Source organism: Corvus brachyrhynchos, unplaced genomic scaffold, assembly GCF_000691975.1.
Source record: "Corvus brachyrhynchos isolate BGI_N302 unplaced genomic scaffold, ASM69197v1 scaffold5, whole genome shotgun sequence".
In the NCBI taxonomy this organism is placed as follows: domain Eukaryota; kingdom Metazoa; phylum Chordata; class Aves; order Passeriformes; family Corvidae; genus Corvus; species Corvus brachyrhynchos.
In genome coordinates this window covers 9,895,341-9,914,222 of record NW_008238321.1, presented here as the reverse complement: position 1 = coordinate 9,914,222, position 18,882 = coordinate 9,895,341, and the positions used below count along the sequence as shown (strand labels likewise).

The window sequence follows — 18,882 nt, the reverse complement described above, 5'->3', positions numbered from 1 at the left end:
CGGGGCGCGGGCGCCCCCCCCCCGCCCTCCCCAGCCTCGCCCACGTGCACAACTCCCCAGCAGCACTGACCAAAAGAAGGGGGGAAGCTGATGCAAGCTCTAAATCATCTTCAGAATGGGCCTGAATCATGAGATCTCATTAGAACCAGGAGGGATAAGATCAGCAAGGAAATTCCCCTCATCCAGCCATCAGGATCCACAGCACAGGCCCCTGAAGACAAACCGTGCGTTCCTGGTTATTCAGATGAGAACAGCAGCTCCTTACAGCTAAAACCACATTCCCACTTCAGGTAATGGGCCACTGGCTTGGAGAGAACCAGGACCTTACTCCAGAGTTTAACCAAGTCCCATGAGAAAACACTGGACTGCCACGTCACTTTGCAGAGCTGCACTGTTCTTTGCACTATTAGCAACTCTTGAACATTTTGGCAAAAGTTGCTGATAATTAGCTCTGCTGCTTTTGGTACTGTTGCAGTTGCATTTCCCTTTTATTGCATTTTTCCTTATAATTTTACACCAGAGACTCTGTGTGTGTGTGTAGGACATAGATGGCAGTTCCATTTAAAGTATGGCACAGGAAAAGATGTGATCTAAAATAGGACTTCAAGAAAAGTATTTCCAACAGCAGTGCAAAAAGATACCTGTTTAGCTTAACTTCAGCATGGCTTCTCATGCAATCAACCCTTCATGTGGAATATCTGGCACGGAGATAATATGCTACACTCTGCCTTTATAAATAAGGGTTTAAGTTTCAGAGGTGCCAAGCAGCAAATGCAACACAGGTCAGAGCAGGCTAACATAAACATCTTTTTGAAGAAAGAGAAAATGTAGGAGTCATCCATGGTAAATGAGAAATTGCTAGTCCATCCTTCCCCCACCTGAACACCTCCTACATTTTGGTCAAACATGAAATTAGATGCAACAATGACAGTATCTTCAGTGTAGAAAGCACTGAGGAAAACAAACACAAACCAATAAACACCACCACTGCAGCACAGAAAATAAAATAACCTTACCTATCTTTCCACCATTCCAAGAGCCCAAATGAAGTAATTTACCACTTGCTTTACTCAACTACATATGTACATTAAGAAGATGCAGACTGGAACTGATGGCAATGGTATGCTCTGACTTGTTGACTTCTCCACACTTGACAAATGCAACCAGACAAGGGTAAGAGCATGATTTCAATTCATTCCTTCATTGCAATCTTGTCTGCAGAGCAGAATATGCATCCTTCTGGTGAGCTCCTTTTCTTTTTCCCCATGTCAGCAACAGCCTGCTGTGCACATCATGAGGCTCAAGTGAGGCCCCTGGCCACATCCCTGAGCAGGGAAATGGTCTATACCTGAACATGATCCAGGAATTCCTAAATCTTTTGACAGCAGAGGCAGAATACACCTGGTCAAGCCATAGTTTGCAAAAGCAAAGAGTCTACAACACACCTGCAGCACACACCTGGGAGCCTGCACATGTGTCTTCACTCCTAACACATATCCATGACAGGACAGAGGAAAATGGGACACAGGGAATGGATAGGAGAGACCATGATCATGATGTACAATCAGCACAGTGCAAGAAAAAGCACTTGCCCTTCAGTGTTTGTCTCTCACCCTACTTTGATAACATATTACAGAAATGTCCTTATTCCAGCCCTAAAACCTCTCCTTCCAGTGCCTGTCACATCAGCATGCTGACAGTATAATCAGGATTTACAGCAGTTCTGTACAAGAATTCTCCTCTGAAAAAGCTAGAAGAAATGTGCAAAGTTCATCCTCTTCTAATTACTCCAGAAGTCTGCATGTTACCATATCATTAAGATTGCAAAGTAATTAAACTGTGTAAACATCTGCAAGAGGGAGCAAAATCTGCGCACTTGGAATGTGCTTTGGCTGCAAGTGTTTGAGTAGGACTGAAGGACTGTGCTGCTCATGTTCTGCCAGGACTAAAACCATCAGTGTAGAGAAAGTTTTTGTCCTTTCTAACCATGGAAGCACAGAAAAGTGGGGTTGGTGATGAGTTCCTGAGCCTTATCTGCTGCGAGGCAGGACTGATGCTTGTCATTCCTGGCAGACCACAGTCTAATCCGTCCTTAATGGCCTCAAGTGGTGGAGACTCCACAACCTACCCAAGCAGTCAGAGACCTCTTCTTGGATCTGACTTGACTCTCTCCTGCTGCACTTTAAATTTGTTGTTCTTTACCCTCTGGCCCACAGAGCAGTTTAACCCTCATACAGCATTATTCACATGCAATTATAAGCTATTATTGCATCCCTCTGCTCCAGCTTTCACTCTGCAGGCCAAGCAATCCCATTCTTTCTTCAGAAGTGATGTTGTCTAGGTCTGTGATCATTCCCACTGCTCTTCCATGAACTTCCTCCATCTGTTTATCCTTGAAGTGCAGTGCCCAAACTGGACACTGTGTTCCAGCTGAAATCTTTCCAACACTGGGACATCTTGCATGTTCTGTTCAGTTACCCCAGTAAAACATTAGTATTTTCAAAAAAAGCTTGACATTAGTTACTGTTATTCAGACCATGAGTCACAATAAGCTCCACGTAGTTTTTCAAGGAACTACCAAAACTGCAAAACTGTCTTATAGTTACAAAGGTGTTCTTCCTGCCTAAGGAATACTTCTCTGCACTCGGTTCAGTGTCAATCCATCCTGCTTTTCCTAGAACATTCCTTCAACCTGTCAGCATAATTCTGAATTCTGCCCTTGTCTCCCAGTGTTTTAGCAGCCGTTCCCATCTTCATGTCAGCTAAAAATTCAACACTCATAGTCTGTTCCACCGAGGCTACTAATGACAATAATGAGGAAAGCAGAACAACCCCTTCAAGTTACCTTTCCACTGGAATGATGGACCACTGATAACTGCTGTTTGGTACAATTCTGTTTTGCACAGGCTCCACACTGGTTTCACCGAAGACACACTTCCCTGGATTTTTTTATTAAACCATCATAAACATTAATGTCAAAAACATTACTGGAAGTTGAACTGTCTGGCCTTCTCTGTGCCTCCCCCATCTGTACAACTTGCTATCAGTTCTGGAAAGACACTTTCAAGGCTTTAAAAGTCACATAGGCTGTTACTGAACTCCTTGGTCTCCTTTGGGTGCTTATACATCATTTGTTTGTTCCAGCTTTTCCAAGAACAAAATAATATACCTGTCATTCTCTTTCATCTCTTTACAGACATTATGCTTTTTCTTTCCCACTTATTCAGCACTTGGCCTGTCTTCCCTGACTTTCAGAAGTAATGACAAAAGCTTCTGAGATTGCTTTAGCTAATTCCTTAATGACAAATGCTTCTGAGATTGCTTTAGCTAATTAAAGAATAGAATAAATTTTATCAGGCCCAACTGTTCTGCAAATATTAAATATGTCTGAATACATTCTAACCTGTTCTTGCCCTTTTTTACCTTGTGGTTTTACCCTCTGTCATAATACCATGAGCATGTTGGAGGGTGCATCTAGTGTGACTCAAATGCATTGGTGAGAGCAGTTCTGAACCCTGAGTTGAAATGGAATCTTATTTCTTGTCCTCACACCAAGCTATGGATTCCCTTAAATCATAAAGCACCTCATACCTTCGTTCATTGTCATCAAGATGAGCAAAGAGCACGTTCTTGGAGATGGCCTTTGCCAGAGCAGTCATAGTTTTATAGTCCTTTGGAATAACCTGTAGAGAAAAGAATGAAGGCTAATTATATGCCTGGTTGTATTTCTCCACAAATCGTGACATCTACAGAAAACTCCACTAATCTAGAAAATGGATGCAATTTGATTTCAGGCACTGAGACAGGATTAGGCTATAATATAAAGCCACTAAGAAAGTAATAAATTACAGGTTTGATAATGTGAGGATAAGAATTTTTGTTTTCAAAATGACACTCAGAAAGGAAATATAAGATCAGGGATGACTGGGGAGAAGGATATCCATCAAATACTATAATTAGCAGGTACTGGCAACTGTGTAGCCTCCTTTCACATCCCTTGGACTGAGGAAAATGTATTTTGTATTACTCTTCCCTCCAAACAACATCAAAAGCAACCTACTTTTAAAACTGTGGAAATAGCAACATTTCTTTAGGAAAAAGGTAAGAATGTGTTGATTACACCATATTTTTCAGTACTGGCTGTGGTATAAGGAACCAAGCTCCTGATAGGCCCACTTGAGTCAAAATCCTGTGCCTTGGTTTCATGGCAGACAAGAAGAATTTGCATTTGAGAATGAAGAGGTCTTTAATTGTTAACTGGAGAGATGTCAAAAGTCCTGTTGTGCAGGAATTTGCTCAAAATAAAAGTTGAGATTCAGGAGTATTTCCACTTTGGAAAGTTAGGCTTTCCATTTTGTTAAGCATTTAGGTAAAATATCAATAGATAATGTATCTCTGTATTTGCCAAGTATCTTCTTCTATCAGAGACTCCAAGATTACGAGAGACACAAGAAATTTGTAACAAAATTATGACCTGTCAAAGATATTCATTGTCTTTAGTAATGTGATTTTCCTTAATAGTTTCATTGTAACAGGACAGAATCAAGCACAGCAGTTTTAAGGGTTAAATAATCCTTACTCAATCTGAAAATCAACATCTGTTTGTCTTTCAATTACTCCACAACAAAGGTCTGGTAAGGGGCATTTATCTTTCACATTTTCTTATGATTGAAATAGTGTATCTGTCTGTCTTAAGTTACTACATATGTTGATGTGTAGGTGCTTTCCTTCCCTCATCCTGGAAAGGCAAGGTACTACCCATCCAACCAAAAGAAGGATGTCTCAAAGGGGAAAGCGGATGTAGAACCAGTTCTCACAAAAAATTATCAACATTTATGTCACAGGGAAAACACTGCACTGTGAAGATCTAAAGTTAAACTCTGGCCTCAGACCTCACTTGTACTGACTGCTGCAGTCATTAGATTACTCAAATTGAGTCTAGAGAAGTACACATGTACAAACTGCATGTTTGTATCTGAGTGAAACCTAACCTATCTAAAAGTTTCAGTTTCTCAGAATTAAATTCAGCCAGTATCTTAGTCTTGGTTTCTACCCTATCAGAGGAACACGGGATTGAACTGCAGGCCTGAACCCTTGCTCTATTAAGAATACCCCAGCTGCTCAGCTTACTGCAGATGAGCCAAAAGGGTAAATAATCAGATCACCAAGATATTCAACTCCAGCCTTCCTGTCTGATTATGAAATAGCACAGACTAGCCTTTCTCAGTGTAAATTTGCAGCAGAGAAAGCCACAAGGCTTTGGGGGTTTGTTGGGGCAGGGACACAGAAAACACAGGAGAGATTCTTTAGGTGTAACCAGGCATCTGACCAAAATCAAATGCTGGGAAGAATCACTTGACAATTTCTTACATCACTCTTCCAAATAATCACTGAGTGTTCTCTTCAAGCTGATAACTCTCTTTAGAGCTAGATTCCTGTTCTGTTAGTTGTTAACTGTCTTATGTCAAGATGTGTTGACAAATATTGCTTTCTCTCGATCAAGGATGAACTAACCCTCCACAGAGATCTTCCCCAGAATGGAGCTGTGCCATGTGCTTGCTCAAATCACAAAGCTAAATCTCTTTTGATTTTCTCTCCAGGGACATAACTCATTTCACTGCCTCTAGCACTACTCATGCTCTAGCTCACCCCTTCAAGGGGTCCTTCAAACTGGCTTATGACCCAGATGTGTTTCTATCCAACACCTGAATTCAAGCCAGAGGTTCTGACTACCATCTAAAACTCCATCTGTTTGCAATAGTCTAACAATACCTTTGCCTTGTTTTTTGCCCTTTTAAATCTGTTCCATAATTTGTCCTTTCAGTGTCTCCTTTTATTTCTGTATTCTAGAAATCTGTCACCAACACACATCCATGGGATTCACCATGGGATTCATTTGCTTATGGCAGAAAACAAAGCACTGACACAAATCCTCCCAGTGCTAGTTCTGTATTCCTTCCAGCATCTGTAGCTTTACAAGAAACTATCCCCTAAATTATTATTATTTAAGTTCAGTCAGTTCCTAGGAAATTAAAATCGTAACAGGGCTAGTCACAGAACACACAGAGCATGATCTGTATTGCTGCTTCTGGTTCTTGCCTACTCATGCTACTGTCAGGACTCACTGAGAGAAATGAAAAAAACAAAGTTTACTTCAGGTTCCATTATAAACATTAAAGAATTACTCAGGGGGTGGGAAGGGATGTTTCCTTTGATTTTCAGAAGAGTCAGATGGAACCCATAATAAGCAGAAACAAAAGTGATCTCTTCATGGAAGTTTTTTAGGGGGATATTGCAAAATGCACAGAAAGAAAAGGGTTTTAAAGTAGCTTTTGAAGTTTCACACAAGTTTTTAACAGCGCAGGGCATTCATTAACAGCTTGACCACAGTGCTGTTAAAATTTACCACACACTTGCAAACATTATCTAACTGGCACAAGAATACTCTTACACACTTGTTCTTAGGATGAATGGCTCTCCTAACTCTTTTTTTCTTGGGACAGAAATCCCCAGAGCAGCCAGTGAACTTGTATCATAAGCAGATGACAAAAGCACATCTGACTGCAAATGCAAGAAGCATTCTGCCAAAAAGCAGTGACTGACAAAATGCATTGCCATAAAGAAAAAGCTCTTTGAGTTAAAGCTACTCCAGGCGTGCACAAAAGCACATTAGTAGCATCTGTCAACCTTATGAAATATATTTTGAGCCTGGATCCCTAAACAAACATGACATATGCTATTGTAATGTCTCTCTTTTAATAATCTTTGAAAGCTTTAGCCAGTTTCAAAAAAAATTGCAGAGTTATTAAGAGATATCAAAGATATAACATAGCTAGATATTTTTGTGAAAAAGGCAGTTAAAAAGAGAGAAGCCCAAATTAGAGCTCCTAGTGAAGAAATTACCTAACTTGGGATAGTATTTCTTCAAAGACAATGGTCACACAAAATCACCCAAGTATGGTCAACAGACTTCCAAAATTCAGTGGGTTAAGTGGTACCCAATCAACAAGAGAAACGTGCCTGAGTGGTCTAGGAAACCTAAATGACTTAGATTAAAGAAAACTTGAGGCAGAACTGACTTTCGGAAACAAAACAAACAAAAACAAAAAAACCCCCAAACAAACAGGAAATGGAGCAATAGAAAAGCTGTCTTCCAATAATGTGAGGTTCTGGCCCAACTCAGAAGATGCTGAAGTCAGTGGCTATCAAGAAAATGAGAATTACTGACTCTGTTAGACCAGCGCATCTCAAAAAGGAAGGAACAGCGACTGCTGAAATCCCACTGGGGAAAGCCCTCAGTCAAGGAGACTGAAAGAACTTGAGTGTGAAGATGCTCAGGCCCTGCTCATGCCAGCATTAAGACACCATCCTCCAGGCTGGCCCAGGAGTCCAAATTAGGGACAAAATCTGAGTCACTCGATCGTATTGTACATCTCAGAAGCAGAGAGATCGGTCCCACGTTACCTTCCTGACGTAGGAAACAGCATCTTCCTCAGTGTACACCTCAGCACTGACCCCCCCCCTCCTGCGCCGCGCCTTCACCACCGGGTTGGGAGGCGGAGGGGAGATCTCATCGTCGTGAGAATCCGACTGGGAGCTGGATTTCTGCCGAGCCAGTATTTGCTTGCATTCTTCCTGCAAGGCAAAAAGAGACAGTAAAGCATCTCTTACCCACGGATACAGTCAATTTGCCCTTCTTTTATGACTATCGGCAACCCCTTCACTTCTACCTTTGGGTGACTGTCAATTTGCACTGCTGAAAGCAAATTACAAATTTAATGAGAGTAGCATCAACTACAATGTGTGTACAAGCACCATCACCCCAGGGCTCGACCTGTTCAACTCTTTCTTTCACATCATGGCAACCACTGTATACAAAGTGCAGGCGTATCTTTGCAGCTACTCCTGGCTGAGATAGAAGAACAAACCTCTTTTGCTTACTCTCCAACATCACAGCTGTTATTTTCTCAGTTGGCTTGTACATGTCGTTGTCTCCTGTACAGACAACTTGACAGAAGTCACACGCTGATGTATTAGATAAGTTTCTTCATCTTGCTCTGCTTTGCAAGCTTACTATCACCACAAACAACAAAGATGCTCCCTACTCCAGAATTTCTGCCATACAACTGATTTATAATCAAAGGGACTCCTTCCAAGCAAGTAAGATCCAAGGTAGGCTCCAGAGGACTATGAAAGATGATTGCTGGCACAGCACCAGCTGGCCAATACGGAGGTTATTCTCCAAATTTCATGCTTGTGGAACAGAGAAGAAAATAGGAAGGGGAATCCCTGAAGAGAGAGTAGCAAGAGTAGGAAACAGTACAGAAAACCTTCAAGAAAGGAGGTCAGAGTTGCAAAACTGTCAATTCATACACTGATTTTGACTTCCAAAGGATAGAGACAAACCAGATTACCCATAATTATAGTATATTCCCAGAGCCCCACGTTCTGTCCCTCAGCTTCCTGGGATGTGAGGGAAAGCATAAAGGAGTAAAATTTCCTTTGCATCATCCATGTCTGTCAGCCAGAGGAACGGGGGCCTGTCTGCTCAGAGCCAGACCTCCTTCTCACCCCCTGGCACCCCTCAGCCACACCACAACAGACTGCCTCTGCTGCTTCACCAGAGCCTTCTAGGCTGGCTCACTCTAATCTTCACTCACTCAGGGGAGAGCCAGAGATGGGGTGGGCCATATGTTCTGTTCCCTGGCACAGGAAACCAGAGGGCATGAGCAGGAGGACACAGGCACTGCAAGAAGGCAAGCTGGCTGGTGCAGCAGCAGCCCGGTGTTTCATCTGCTGTCATCTCCTCTGTGTAGGCAAACCCCACAGCCTGGTAACCCCAGTGTTTTGTTGAGGGATGTACACATGGCCATCATCCCACGACTCCCTGAACAACCCCAGTATTTTTCAGACAACTCAGCTCAGCAGCACTGCAGGCTACCCAAAAGAAAACACAGCAACGCTGAGATCCTTGCAAACCCCATAACCCAACATTCCTTTGACAGGGATGCCAGAACCTGGCCTCTGTCCTACAGGAAATTTCCAGTGAGACTTTCCATTTAGAGCTAGGACAGGAGTCAGTGGAGGAGGGAGCATTTGGGAGCACCAGCACGAGTGGCAGATCACCAACATCACCAGCTGGTCTCACTGACAGAGGAAGTGAGTTATCCACAGCTCATGAGGTATGGCACCAGAAAAGGGCACTACAGAAAACTGGCACAAGCTCACAACTTCTAAGCTTACAAGAAAAATGAATGATTAATATATGTTTTGTCATTGATGTTTACAGCAAATCTAGTCATGCCACTTGCCTTTTCTGGTCTTATTCCAGTTTCTTCCTGCACCATCACTGACACTGCCCTTCTCGTTAACCTCTGACACGAGTCTTTGGTGCACTATTGCTACTTGAAATAAATAACTGAACAGTATTTCCCGTGCTGCATGACTCAAAGTAACAAGTCACACATTCTTGTTTTGAAGAAGGCACCACTGAAATATTTAGGAGACAAGCTCAGAGATAAAATGCAGAGGGCTGGCTAAAGATCTGACTTCTCAAGATCCTGACCTGCCTCAAAAAGTGCCAAGTTCTTTCTGAGATCAGTTGGGTTTTAAAATTGGTTTACAGCTCCAAAATCCCCAGGCCACAATACAGCTGAGCTCGGTGCTGTAACCAAAAAACAGAATTTCAGATGTATTGAATCCTCACTGAAACTTTTTCATTTCCCATTCAAATTTCAAATAGCAGCACTAGATATGTAAAAAATTACTCAGCTAGATTTTCCTATTGTGTAAGAACTGCAAATCAGCATTCTCATCAACTTCTTCCCTACTTCTCTCTGTCTCAAGATTCCTTAATTACAATCAAGCAAAATATTTCAAATAAAAACATGTGCTATATATTACCATTATATTTAATATCTAGTGTTTAAAAATGAAAGCTATGACTGAAGAATTTCAAATAACATTACTGACTATTGCAGTTTATGCATCCCTGACAGTGTTCATGGTCTCTGATTATATTAAATGAACACAACCAAATGCACCTTCTTCATGGGCTTAACTGAAAAGTAGTGAAGACCTTTCTGAAGAATGACAGCTGAAATTTAACTAAAAGGCAAGTGCAACAAGAGGGCAGTCCGGTAACTAATGGTGTGCAGCATTTACACAGGTCTTTTTATACACAGCATATTTACTCAGAGAGAAGAGTAGTAGTTTGCCCATTTGAATATAAAACACACTCTTCTTTTTCAGTACACATTGCATAAAAGCCACTTCCAAGGAATTAATAAATAATATCTCCCCTGCCCCAGCACAGATTTATATACAAAAGAAAGCTCAGTGAGATAAAATTAATACTACAAAGCATGCTCTTAAATACTTTTAGAAGCCAAAAAGATATTAAAGGATTATAAAAGTGAGTTACGGTGTGATTCATTTTAAAAGGAAGTCTCTTCACTACAAACTCCTTTTATATAAACAGCAGGCAGTTGACTGGCTGGCTTTTCCACACGCCGCTATTTGTAGTCTGGGAAGGATCCCCATTCCTGAGCTAGAGCGTGCCTTTTGGAAATAAAAGCATTTGCTCTGTCCTGGGCTGAGCTTTCAGAAAGACGTCTTCCACATATCCTGGGGTAAAACTGCACAAACACAGCAAATGTTTGAAAGGAGGAATGAACTGTCTCAAGAAGAGTTCTTCAAACACTGATCTTCAGACGCGGCTTGATGTGAATCCCTGTGCAGAATTCAGATTCAAGTAAACACCTCATCATCTTTTGTTGTCATGACAACAAGTGATATCTCTTTCTCTCTCTCTTTGGATGGCACTGATAAACCATAATCATATTGCCCAATTATGTCCACCTTCAAATGAGAAAACACATGGAAGACACAACTGCAAGACAGTGTAACTGCCTTTGATCATTGCCTCAAATTGAAAGGAAGAAGAACCAATAAATACAATTGCAGTGACTAATTTATCTTTTGAATGTCTGCTTTCAGCTACAAGAGGCTGAGGTATAAACCACAGTGTTGGGGAAGATGAAACAGGAAAGCCTTGGAAATATGATTGCCTGACAATAGATTTTGGGAATATGAAAACTACAGGCAACATCGAAATGAAAGCCACTTTTGAAATACCAGGTCTTAGTTACTAAACAACTAGAAAACAATGGTATGGCCACTGAAGTAATCCCCTTTTGATTGAACAATACCCTCTGCTAGCAGGCAGGTCCAAGGGTCAGAGCAGACCCTACTAGCTCAGCAGAAGGGGTCCAAAGAGTAGTTTTTAGAAGTTAAGGTGTAACACTCTATGGTAATATAAGAACTCTTATAGGCTGTATGTAAATGCTATAGGATTTGTATCTTGTATTAGATTGGTTAGTGACAATTAGAATATTCAGTACAGAAGATGATTTATTGTATTGTAACCAGGACTTCAGACATTCTCATTCTCTCTTCACTTCTACTTCAGACTTTCTCATACTTCTCTCTTCCACTTCTACTCTTGCTCTTACACCCTCTCTCTCTCTCTCACCCGTTCACTCTCTTGCTCTCTTGGGCCTGCTCAGAGCTGAGTCTAGCAGCTCTGAGCAGTGCCCCAATACCCACGCCCTTTACAATAAACCGGCTGTGTCCCGAGACCTGCCTATAGAGATCTCTCGTCTCCATCCGTTACCGTCTACGTCCGGCCGTCCCGACTGGACCCCACACCCAGAACCTACACCACAGGAATTTAGCATGCTGTCTTCAGCATCTCTCTCAGACTATGTTTCCATGAGTTCTTTATGAGTTTAAGCACTGCAAGTGAGGCAGCCACAATGATGAGACAGTTTTTAGGTTTACCCTTCCTTTCAGACCACTGCTGAAGAGCACACACACTTCCTGAGCCAGAAGCTTTTTTCCCTATCAGCTGGAGCATTTCTAAACAGAAGTTCACTTCCTCTCTCAGTCTCTCCTTTCAGGCTTTGTCACCACCTGAAAACTCAGATGAGCTGAAGGAAGGAAAGCACCTAAGGAGGCTCCAAATCACTGTGCAGCCTTACAACAACATCCCAAGAAGACCTTTAAAAGCAAGTCAGACATTTGATATCAAAGCTCAGTATCTCTGCTCTGCCTCCTACAATGTATTCATTGAATTCTAAAACAACACCACCAACTACACTCTAAATGATTTTTTTTCCCCTCAGGCACATTCATAAACTTTTCTGACTGACAGACCTGGATTATTCACAGAAAATGTGCAGGAAAGTTCATGCACAGGTAACTAATCTCCCTTTGCACTGGAATTGACCCAGAGGAGATGCTCTCAATCCAGCAGGGTTTCTAACACCCCGCACTACTCCTGGAGACTGATGATTTATAGCAACCAATAAAGGCCAAAGGCAAAGTACTTTGCTTTGCTGGAAGCACAGGAGTGACTGATGCCATCACTAAAAGCAGGGAAAATCTGGGAGATGTTAATGTTCTTTCCAGTCTTATCTTTGCCACAACTGACAATCTTTATGATCATTCAGCCTTGTTATTCACACAATCCCAACTGTTGTTCCACTGCCTTCCCCCTGGTACATGCTACCATGCACCATGAACAATGCTTTCTTCCACAGCACTTCTAAGAAATATCTCTTAACATGCACTCCCTACAATCCTGCCAAGGTTTTTACCCACTCCATAGTTATCCTCCACTTTGATTACTATTTCTGCATCCTCCCAGATCCATCCATCTTAGTTCATTCCCAATTTCCAATCTAGGCAAAATTGGCCTGCCAAAGCTCTGCCTACTCTGATGACACTCAGCTGCATCGCTGACCTTCCTCATACCCTTCACTGCCATTGTTTTACCTCCTGCAATTTGTTCACGCTTCCTGTCTTCCCCACCACCAGCGTCTTCAGCATCTCAACCCATCACCACCTCTTCCCTACATACGCCTCACAGCAGTGAGAGGTTATGTTACAAAACACAGACCCTATTTTTGATACTTAAAAGCTTATATAATCAAAGAGAATCATAGCCAACACTTCTGATTAAAATCCAGCCAAGTAACAATGTATGCACACATAGCTTGTGTAAGAGACAAGCCCACAGAAGAGTGGATTAAGTAACCTGATGAATGTAAGACAGGGGAGCTTGAGATGTGAAACAAAGACAGCTTCCAAGCAGAATTCCCTCTGTGTTCCATCATTGCACTCTGTTTTTGTTAGGTTTTGACTTTGGGACTGGGAAAGCTACTCACACTTGTGGACAAAAAGTAAGCAGGGATCTCAGCTCTAACATGCTCCACACAGGCTCATAAGAGCATGGGCTTGCTTATAACTAATTTTATTTCTTAGGAAAAAGCTTTTTCTCTTTCTGCTCTTATTCCCTTCATCCTCAACCCTTCCCTCAGCCTCCTGCATGTAGGAAAGTTTGCCTGAGGGGACTTTAAAAATTCACCTCGTTTTCCTTTGCCTCTTCCAAGAAAACTGTCACCTCTCACAACACTGCCTGGGGCTGACTCTGGCAATCACAGAGGTCCCACCTGAGCTGATTTTCATCCAGCTCTTCCCAGTACTGATATCACAGGAGAGGCAGGAGCAGAGGCTGGGCAAGCCTGCTCAGAAGTGCAGTCACACAGCAAGGGCACCTGGTGCTCCCACTGTTGTTTCCATCAGCATCTCAGGTATGTTCCTGCATGCTTCACCAACAATTCTGACCACCAAGGAGATACCACCCAACTGCTCTGCAAGCTTGAAACAATACAGAAATATTTGTCTTTTTAGACAAATATATATATATATATTATTGCATTTTTTCTGTAGTTGTTTCTCCATGTGATTTTGCTTCTAATCCCTAGCCTCTCCCCAGCTTATCTGAAAGGAATGAGCTATACTTTGCATAATAATAACCCATACTTTTAAGAATAAATTTCATTGGTTTAGACAGGTTCTGGTGGAAATTACTGATTGAAGAGCTCCTTTCTGTGGTAAAATACAAACACTAGGAGAGAATACTCTTGCAGAAGAAAAGCCTGGTGCTCCGATTTTGATGCTCGAACACCTTTAGTTCTGAAACCCCCTATGGAAAGGAAATAAAGTGTATTTTACTAACCGAGGACGCATTTGTGGTTTATTACACACTTTCTCTTCAAGGCCAGCTCCCGGCAGAGCTGTCACGCCTTGCGCTGTCCTGCCCGGGGCCGCCAGAGGCAGCGCCTTCTGCGTTAATTCATTGCGGATTCTTGAGTTCACGTTTCCCCCAAATTCTCTTTCCCATGGTACCGTAAGACAATGCGGCGTCAGCCCGGATCCATAAGAACACTGCCGATCTACAGACTGTACTTTTTTTAGAGCAAGGCAGTGTTTCCTGAACGTGCTGAGCGCAGCAGAAGGGGCCGGGAGGGAGCTCAGGTCCAGAAGGTACCAGCAAAGCCCAGCTCAGCTAGCACAGCCCTGCTCTGAAATATCTCACATGCAAATGGCTTCAGCAAAGCCCTCGGCAATGCCTTAACACATCCTGCAGGTTCCTGCTGCTTCCTCTTCTTTTGTGCCATTTTCTTCATTAGTTCTGCTCTTTGTCCTAATTCTCTGCTGTGGAACAGTTGAGCTTAGCCTGGCAAGACAACTCCACCTTTGATCATATAATCATGGTTCTAAACAGCCTGACACTATGAAATTTTTGCAGTCTCGGTATGGCTGAAAACACAAAAACATTGCCAGTAATCTCTCAGTAATTAACTTTTTCGCATAAAACAACAACCAGAGATAAAATATGGGTTCCATGTTTTTTCTGCTATGCCTTCTTTAGTCCTCAAGTAAACAGGACTTAATTACAGCTGTTAAAATAATGCCACAGTCTCTTAGCTAACATCTATTCCCTCACTCCCAAAAAACCCAGTTACAATCCCTAAGGGAAAGGTTTTCCTCACTCCATCCACCAAGGTCTACACAGTCACAGGGAAACGTAAAACAGATCGTTCAAAGGAAACATCACAGGCTTTAAAATCTAAATTATCTAAACTGTTTTCAACTATTTTCTGTGCTCAAGGGCATGTTACAGATTTTCACAAAGTAACTGTTAATGTGATCAGAGTAGATGTCATCTTGAAGTCCATCGGTCACAGCATATAAAAGTGACTTGCAAACTTCAGAATATAGAAACATAGACTGCTTCCCAGCAATTACTGGCAACTTAAGCAGGTCCTGCCAGTATTAAGTGAACAGAAAATGTGTATTAAAGTTCTCCCACAATTATTTTAAGAGTTATGATTTTTTATATTGTACTTGATACAAATAAGCTGCAAAGTTAGAAAGGCATTGGGGGGTGTCTAACATTGGCACTCCTTCAGAATCAAACATTAAGCATCAAACCTCAGTATCCAGCACTTTATTCACGAGTATTTATTCATGTTCTCCCTTTACAGCCCCCTCAGGCCATGTCCATGCTGTGAATCAAGAGTGGCCCAGCCATGGAGCTGAACATTAGCCCAAGACAATCCCCATCCCTCAAGCATTACCTCATTCCCTGGCTCTGCTCTCAGCTGCTCGTACCAATTCCTGCCAAAACAAACCTGCTCCCAGACGTGTTAGACCTAAGAATGATACCTGGAGCCAGTTACTGTGTGGGGGTCAGGGGTTAGTCCCCAGCCCATTTTCATTTAGCAGCAGGCTGAAGGAGGCAGTGGACCCAACTCTGATGTCATCAGAAGGTGAAAAGCATTTATGATCTGCTCTGATCTTGCATATCATAATAAATCTTGCTTTTATGAGTTGATTTTATGAGATGAAGTTAAGAATTAGCAAAATTAAACACACTTTTTTTTTTATTAACCTCTGAGGTAGCTCCAGTACATTGACGTGGATCAAGCTCTACTTGTTTTCTACAAGCCCATTTTTTAACCACTTGAAAAATATCCTACACTTCATCTCTAAACTTCCCACATGATTTTTTTGACAGATAAACTGCTCTTCTACTGCTCTCTTCACTGGAACGTGTTGTTTAGCTTAATGAGTTTGGAAAATAATCCCAAAATATGACACTTAGGTGGAAAAATGCATGACTTTGTTTAGAAAATCATGCTTAAACCCAAAGATTTTCACTCCTCTGCCTAAAAAGGACCAAAATTCAAGGAGCTAATAGCAAATGTGATGTGTCAGTATTGCACATTTACAAAAATCTAATGAACAGTTGCTAAATTCACAATTCCATTAGGATTCCTCAAACTACCTGTATATGACAAGTGCATAAAAACAGGATAAAACTTATTGAAAGAATTCTCTATCTTTAGAAGTCTTCCTTCAACTGTTCTCGTGCAACCAACTAAGTCAAAATATTATCCTACAGCAGAAAATCCTTCACAGTGCAATTCATCCCAAGGAAGTCCTCGGAGATGGTTGGGCAGCAAGAGAGTCAGACTTCTGTAGGAGCAAGAATTACAGTGCTGGAAACCTCCAGAAGCAGCCTAAAGCCTCCAGGCTCAGCAGGCTTGGCCCCCAGGCTGCTCTAGAGAGGCAGTGCCAAGATTGTGTCCTCCCACAGCAAGCACAATATTCCCTGCAGCTGATGCCTTGATGCTTCTAAATCATCTTCCATTTTGAGACAAGTGATATCCATCAGCTCCCGTGCTGGCATCCTGATTGATGTCCTACAGCATTCTGGTATCTGCTGTTCTTTGGGAAATAATAGGAGATCACATGAAAGAAGGTGTAATTTCTCAAGGGTAGGAACTGCCCCCCTGTCTCAGGTCTGTGTACTGTGTTAACATCAACAAAGCCAAACTCTCCCAGTACAACTCCTGAAGAAATCCCTCTAGGAATGGAGCACATTCCATAATACCACAGCATATTTTAACTTTTTTTTTTTTTTTTCAAGAATGGTGTTTATCCTTCTTTTCAAGAAGTCCAAAATTCCAGGTTACGATGGATAATAATTCACAACTCAGTAACAGAAATTCAACAATTTCAACTCTCTGGAAATGGGTCTTAGCTGTCAGAAGTTTAGAATATAGAGAATTAAGAGACTGTTTCTTTTCCATAATAAGCATTACAATTAAAAACCATCTTGTACTTTGTGCCCCTCTCTGATATCCCAGGCTGCCACCAAAATGCAATGTTTGCATTTTTTTAAAACTACCTGAATTTGGCATATACTTACCTATAGAAAAATGCATCTGAAAAGCAGAGTGGGATGTATTAAATGTTTTACATCACTGGTAATATACCAGCCTTAGGTATTATTCACTCCTGAAGGAAGAAACTACTAAACCTTATCTCTTAGTCTTACAACAACACTTGCTCACACAACGTGCTCTTCCTGCAAAGACACCTGCAGGCTTTAGAAAGAATTTGTCTGGGAACGTTCTAAAATGTTTCCCTCTCTCTACACTGCTTTTGAAAACAGTCACAGTAAGTGAGGTCTCTCTTAATGCATCCCTCATCAGAGAATCACAGGATAGGCACTGCAGACAGGAAGAGCAGTGAAATTAAATAGATTTTGACAACTTGCTGGTTCCCTGATTTTGTTCAGTTTTAGGGGAAGGGAAAACCCCACCACCTGACACCGGAATAGACAGGGAACAGCATCTTTTGCACGCACAGGCAGCTTCTTCCAAGAGATGAAAGTTCAGGATACCATGTCTCACAACACAAAGTATGCTCACAGTTTGGGTCATTTTTAACAAGTGCAGTTTGATGAGATATTATAATCTTGGTGTTATGCACAAAAATTTCTAAACAATAGCCAATGTTAGGTTAGACATCCACAAATGAAGGGTTGGGGGTTTTTCTTTTAACACTTTGCATTTTCACAGTTGCGCGATCATTTAAAATTTGAAAGAAAGAAATGTACCAAAATATTTGAAATCTTTACACAATCTTTTTCATTTTATAAATGAAATGTAAAGTCACCTGAAAACCACTGACCTTTTCTAATTTTTCAAAGTGTTCTCTGAGGAACTTCATGGGTCGATCTGGCTTTGCTATACAGAGGTTTACAATGCATTCTTTTAAAATCTGTTGGATGTTGTGTTTCTGAACATAGAGTTCACATCCCTTCAGGCTCTCATCTTCTTCCACATTGCAGGAAGCAGCAGCAGCCATCTTCAGGCTTGTAAACAGAAAACACGACCTAGGTAAGAAAATGGTGCAAGAAAGAGATAAGAGACAGTTCCCAAATCCTTTGTCAGAGAGAGCTGAAGGAGGAAAAACATTTTAATATTGCCTGTTGCCTATTCAGGACCTATTGAATTTGAATGTCTTAATGTTCTGGGGCTGTACGTGGAAATGCTGAACAGTGTCATCTTTGTATGGTCAACATCCCACTAAGTACAAAAAGAGGATTTTAACTCCTAGATAGTGATCAATCTTTAGAAAAAAAACAACAAACCGGTGAAATTAACCATACGAGGTAAGGAGTTCCAAAGACACTATTAAATGACGGCGTAAAGCCTTGCTTTTCTCTCCCCATGAGGACCCCCTCCTGTCACCAGAAACCCAGCTTTCTGCTACAGAGATTTTTGGACAATTTTAGCATCTCTCCCTTTCCCAGCCAGCGACCCTTCGCGGCCCCGGGGAAACTGGGGAGGAGCGGGCAGAGCCCCCCGGAGGGAAGTGAGCCCTCCAAAGGGAAGTTCGGTGACACGGGGAGAGAACAGCCCCAAACCCTCCTTCTTTCCCCCAGCGAGGTTGTGACCCCTCCGTTACGAGCCCAGAACGCCAGGGCAGCTTTACCCCGGCCCCGGCCGCTCTGCCCGGCTCTGTGCATGCCGGGGGGCGGCCGGGGCTGTGCGGGGCTGTGCGGGGCAGGCCCCGGGCGGTTCCGAGCTCCGGGGAAGCGCTCCGAGCCCGGCCGGGCCGTTCTGCCGCCCCTGTCCCTGTCCCTGCCCCGGTCCCGCCGCACCGCTCCGCGCCCGG

At 42.3% G+C, this 18,882-nt stretch overlaps 1 protein-coding gene across 1 annotated transcript in view; it reads right to left on the bottom strand.

The window, feature by feature from the left end:
- PRKAR1B (protein kinase cAMP-dependent type I regulatory subunit beta) overlaps positions 1-18,125 on the bottom strand; it is a 92,600-nt gene extending 74,475 nt beyond the window's left edge. The window contains exons 1-3 of the mRNA XM_008633489.2: positions 17,893-18,125; positions 7,465-7,635; positions 3,592-3,683 (exon numbers count right to left, since the gene is read on the bottom strand). Coding sequence (XP_008631711.1) covers positions 3,592-3,683; positions 7,465-7,635; positions 17,893-18,069 — 440 coding nt within the window. The 5' untranslated portion in view covers positions 18,070-18,125. The remainder of the gene's footprint in view (positions 1-3,591; positions 3,684-7,464; positions 7,636-17,892) is intronic.
- Between the last annotated feature and the right edge of the window lie 757 nt (positions 18,126-18,882).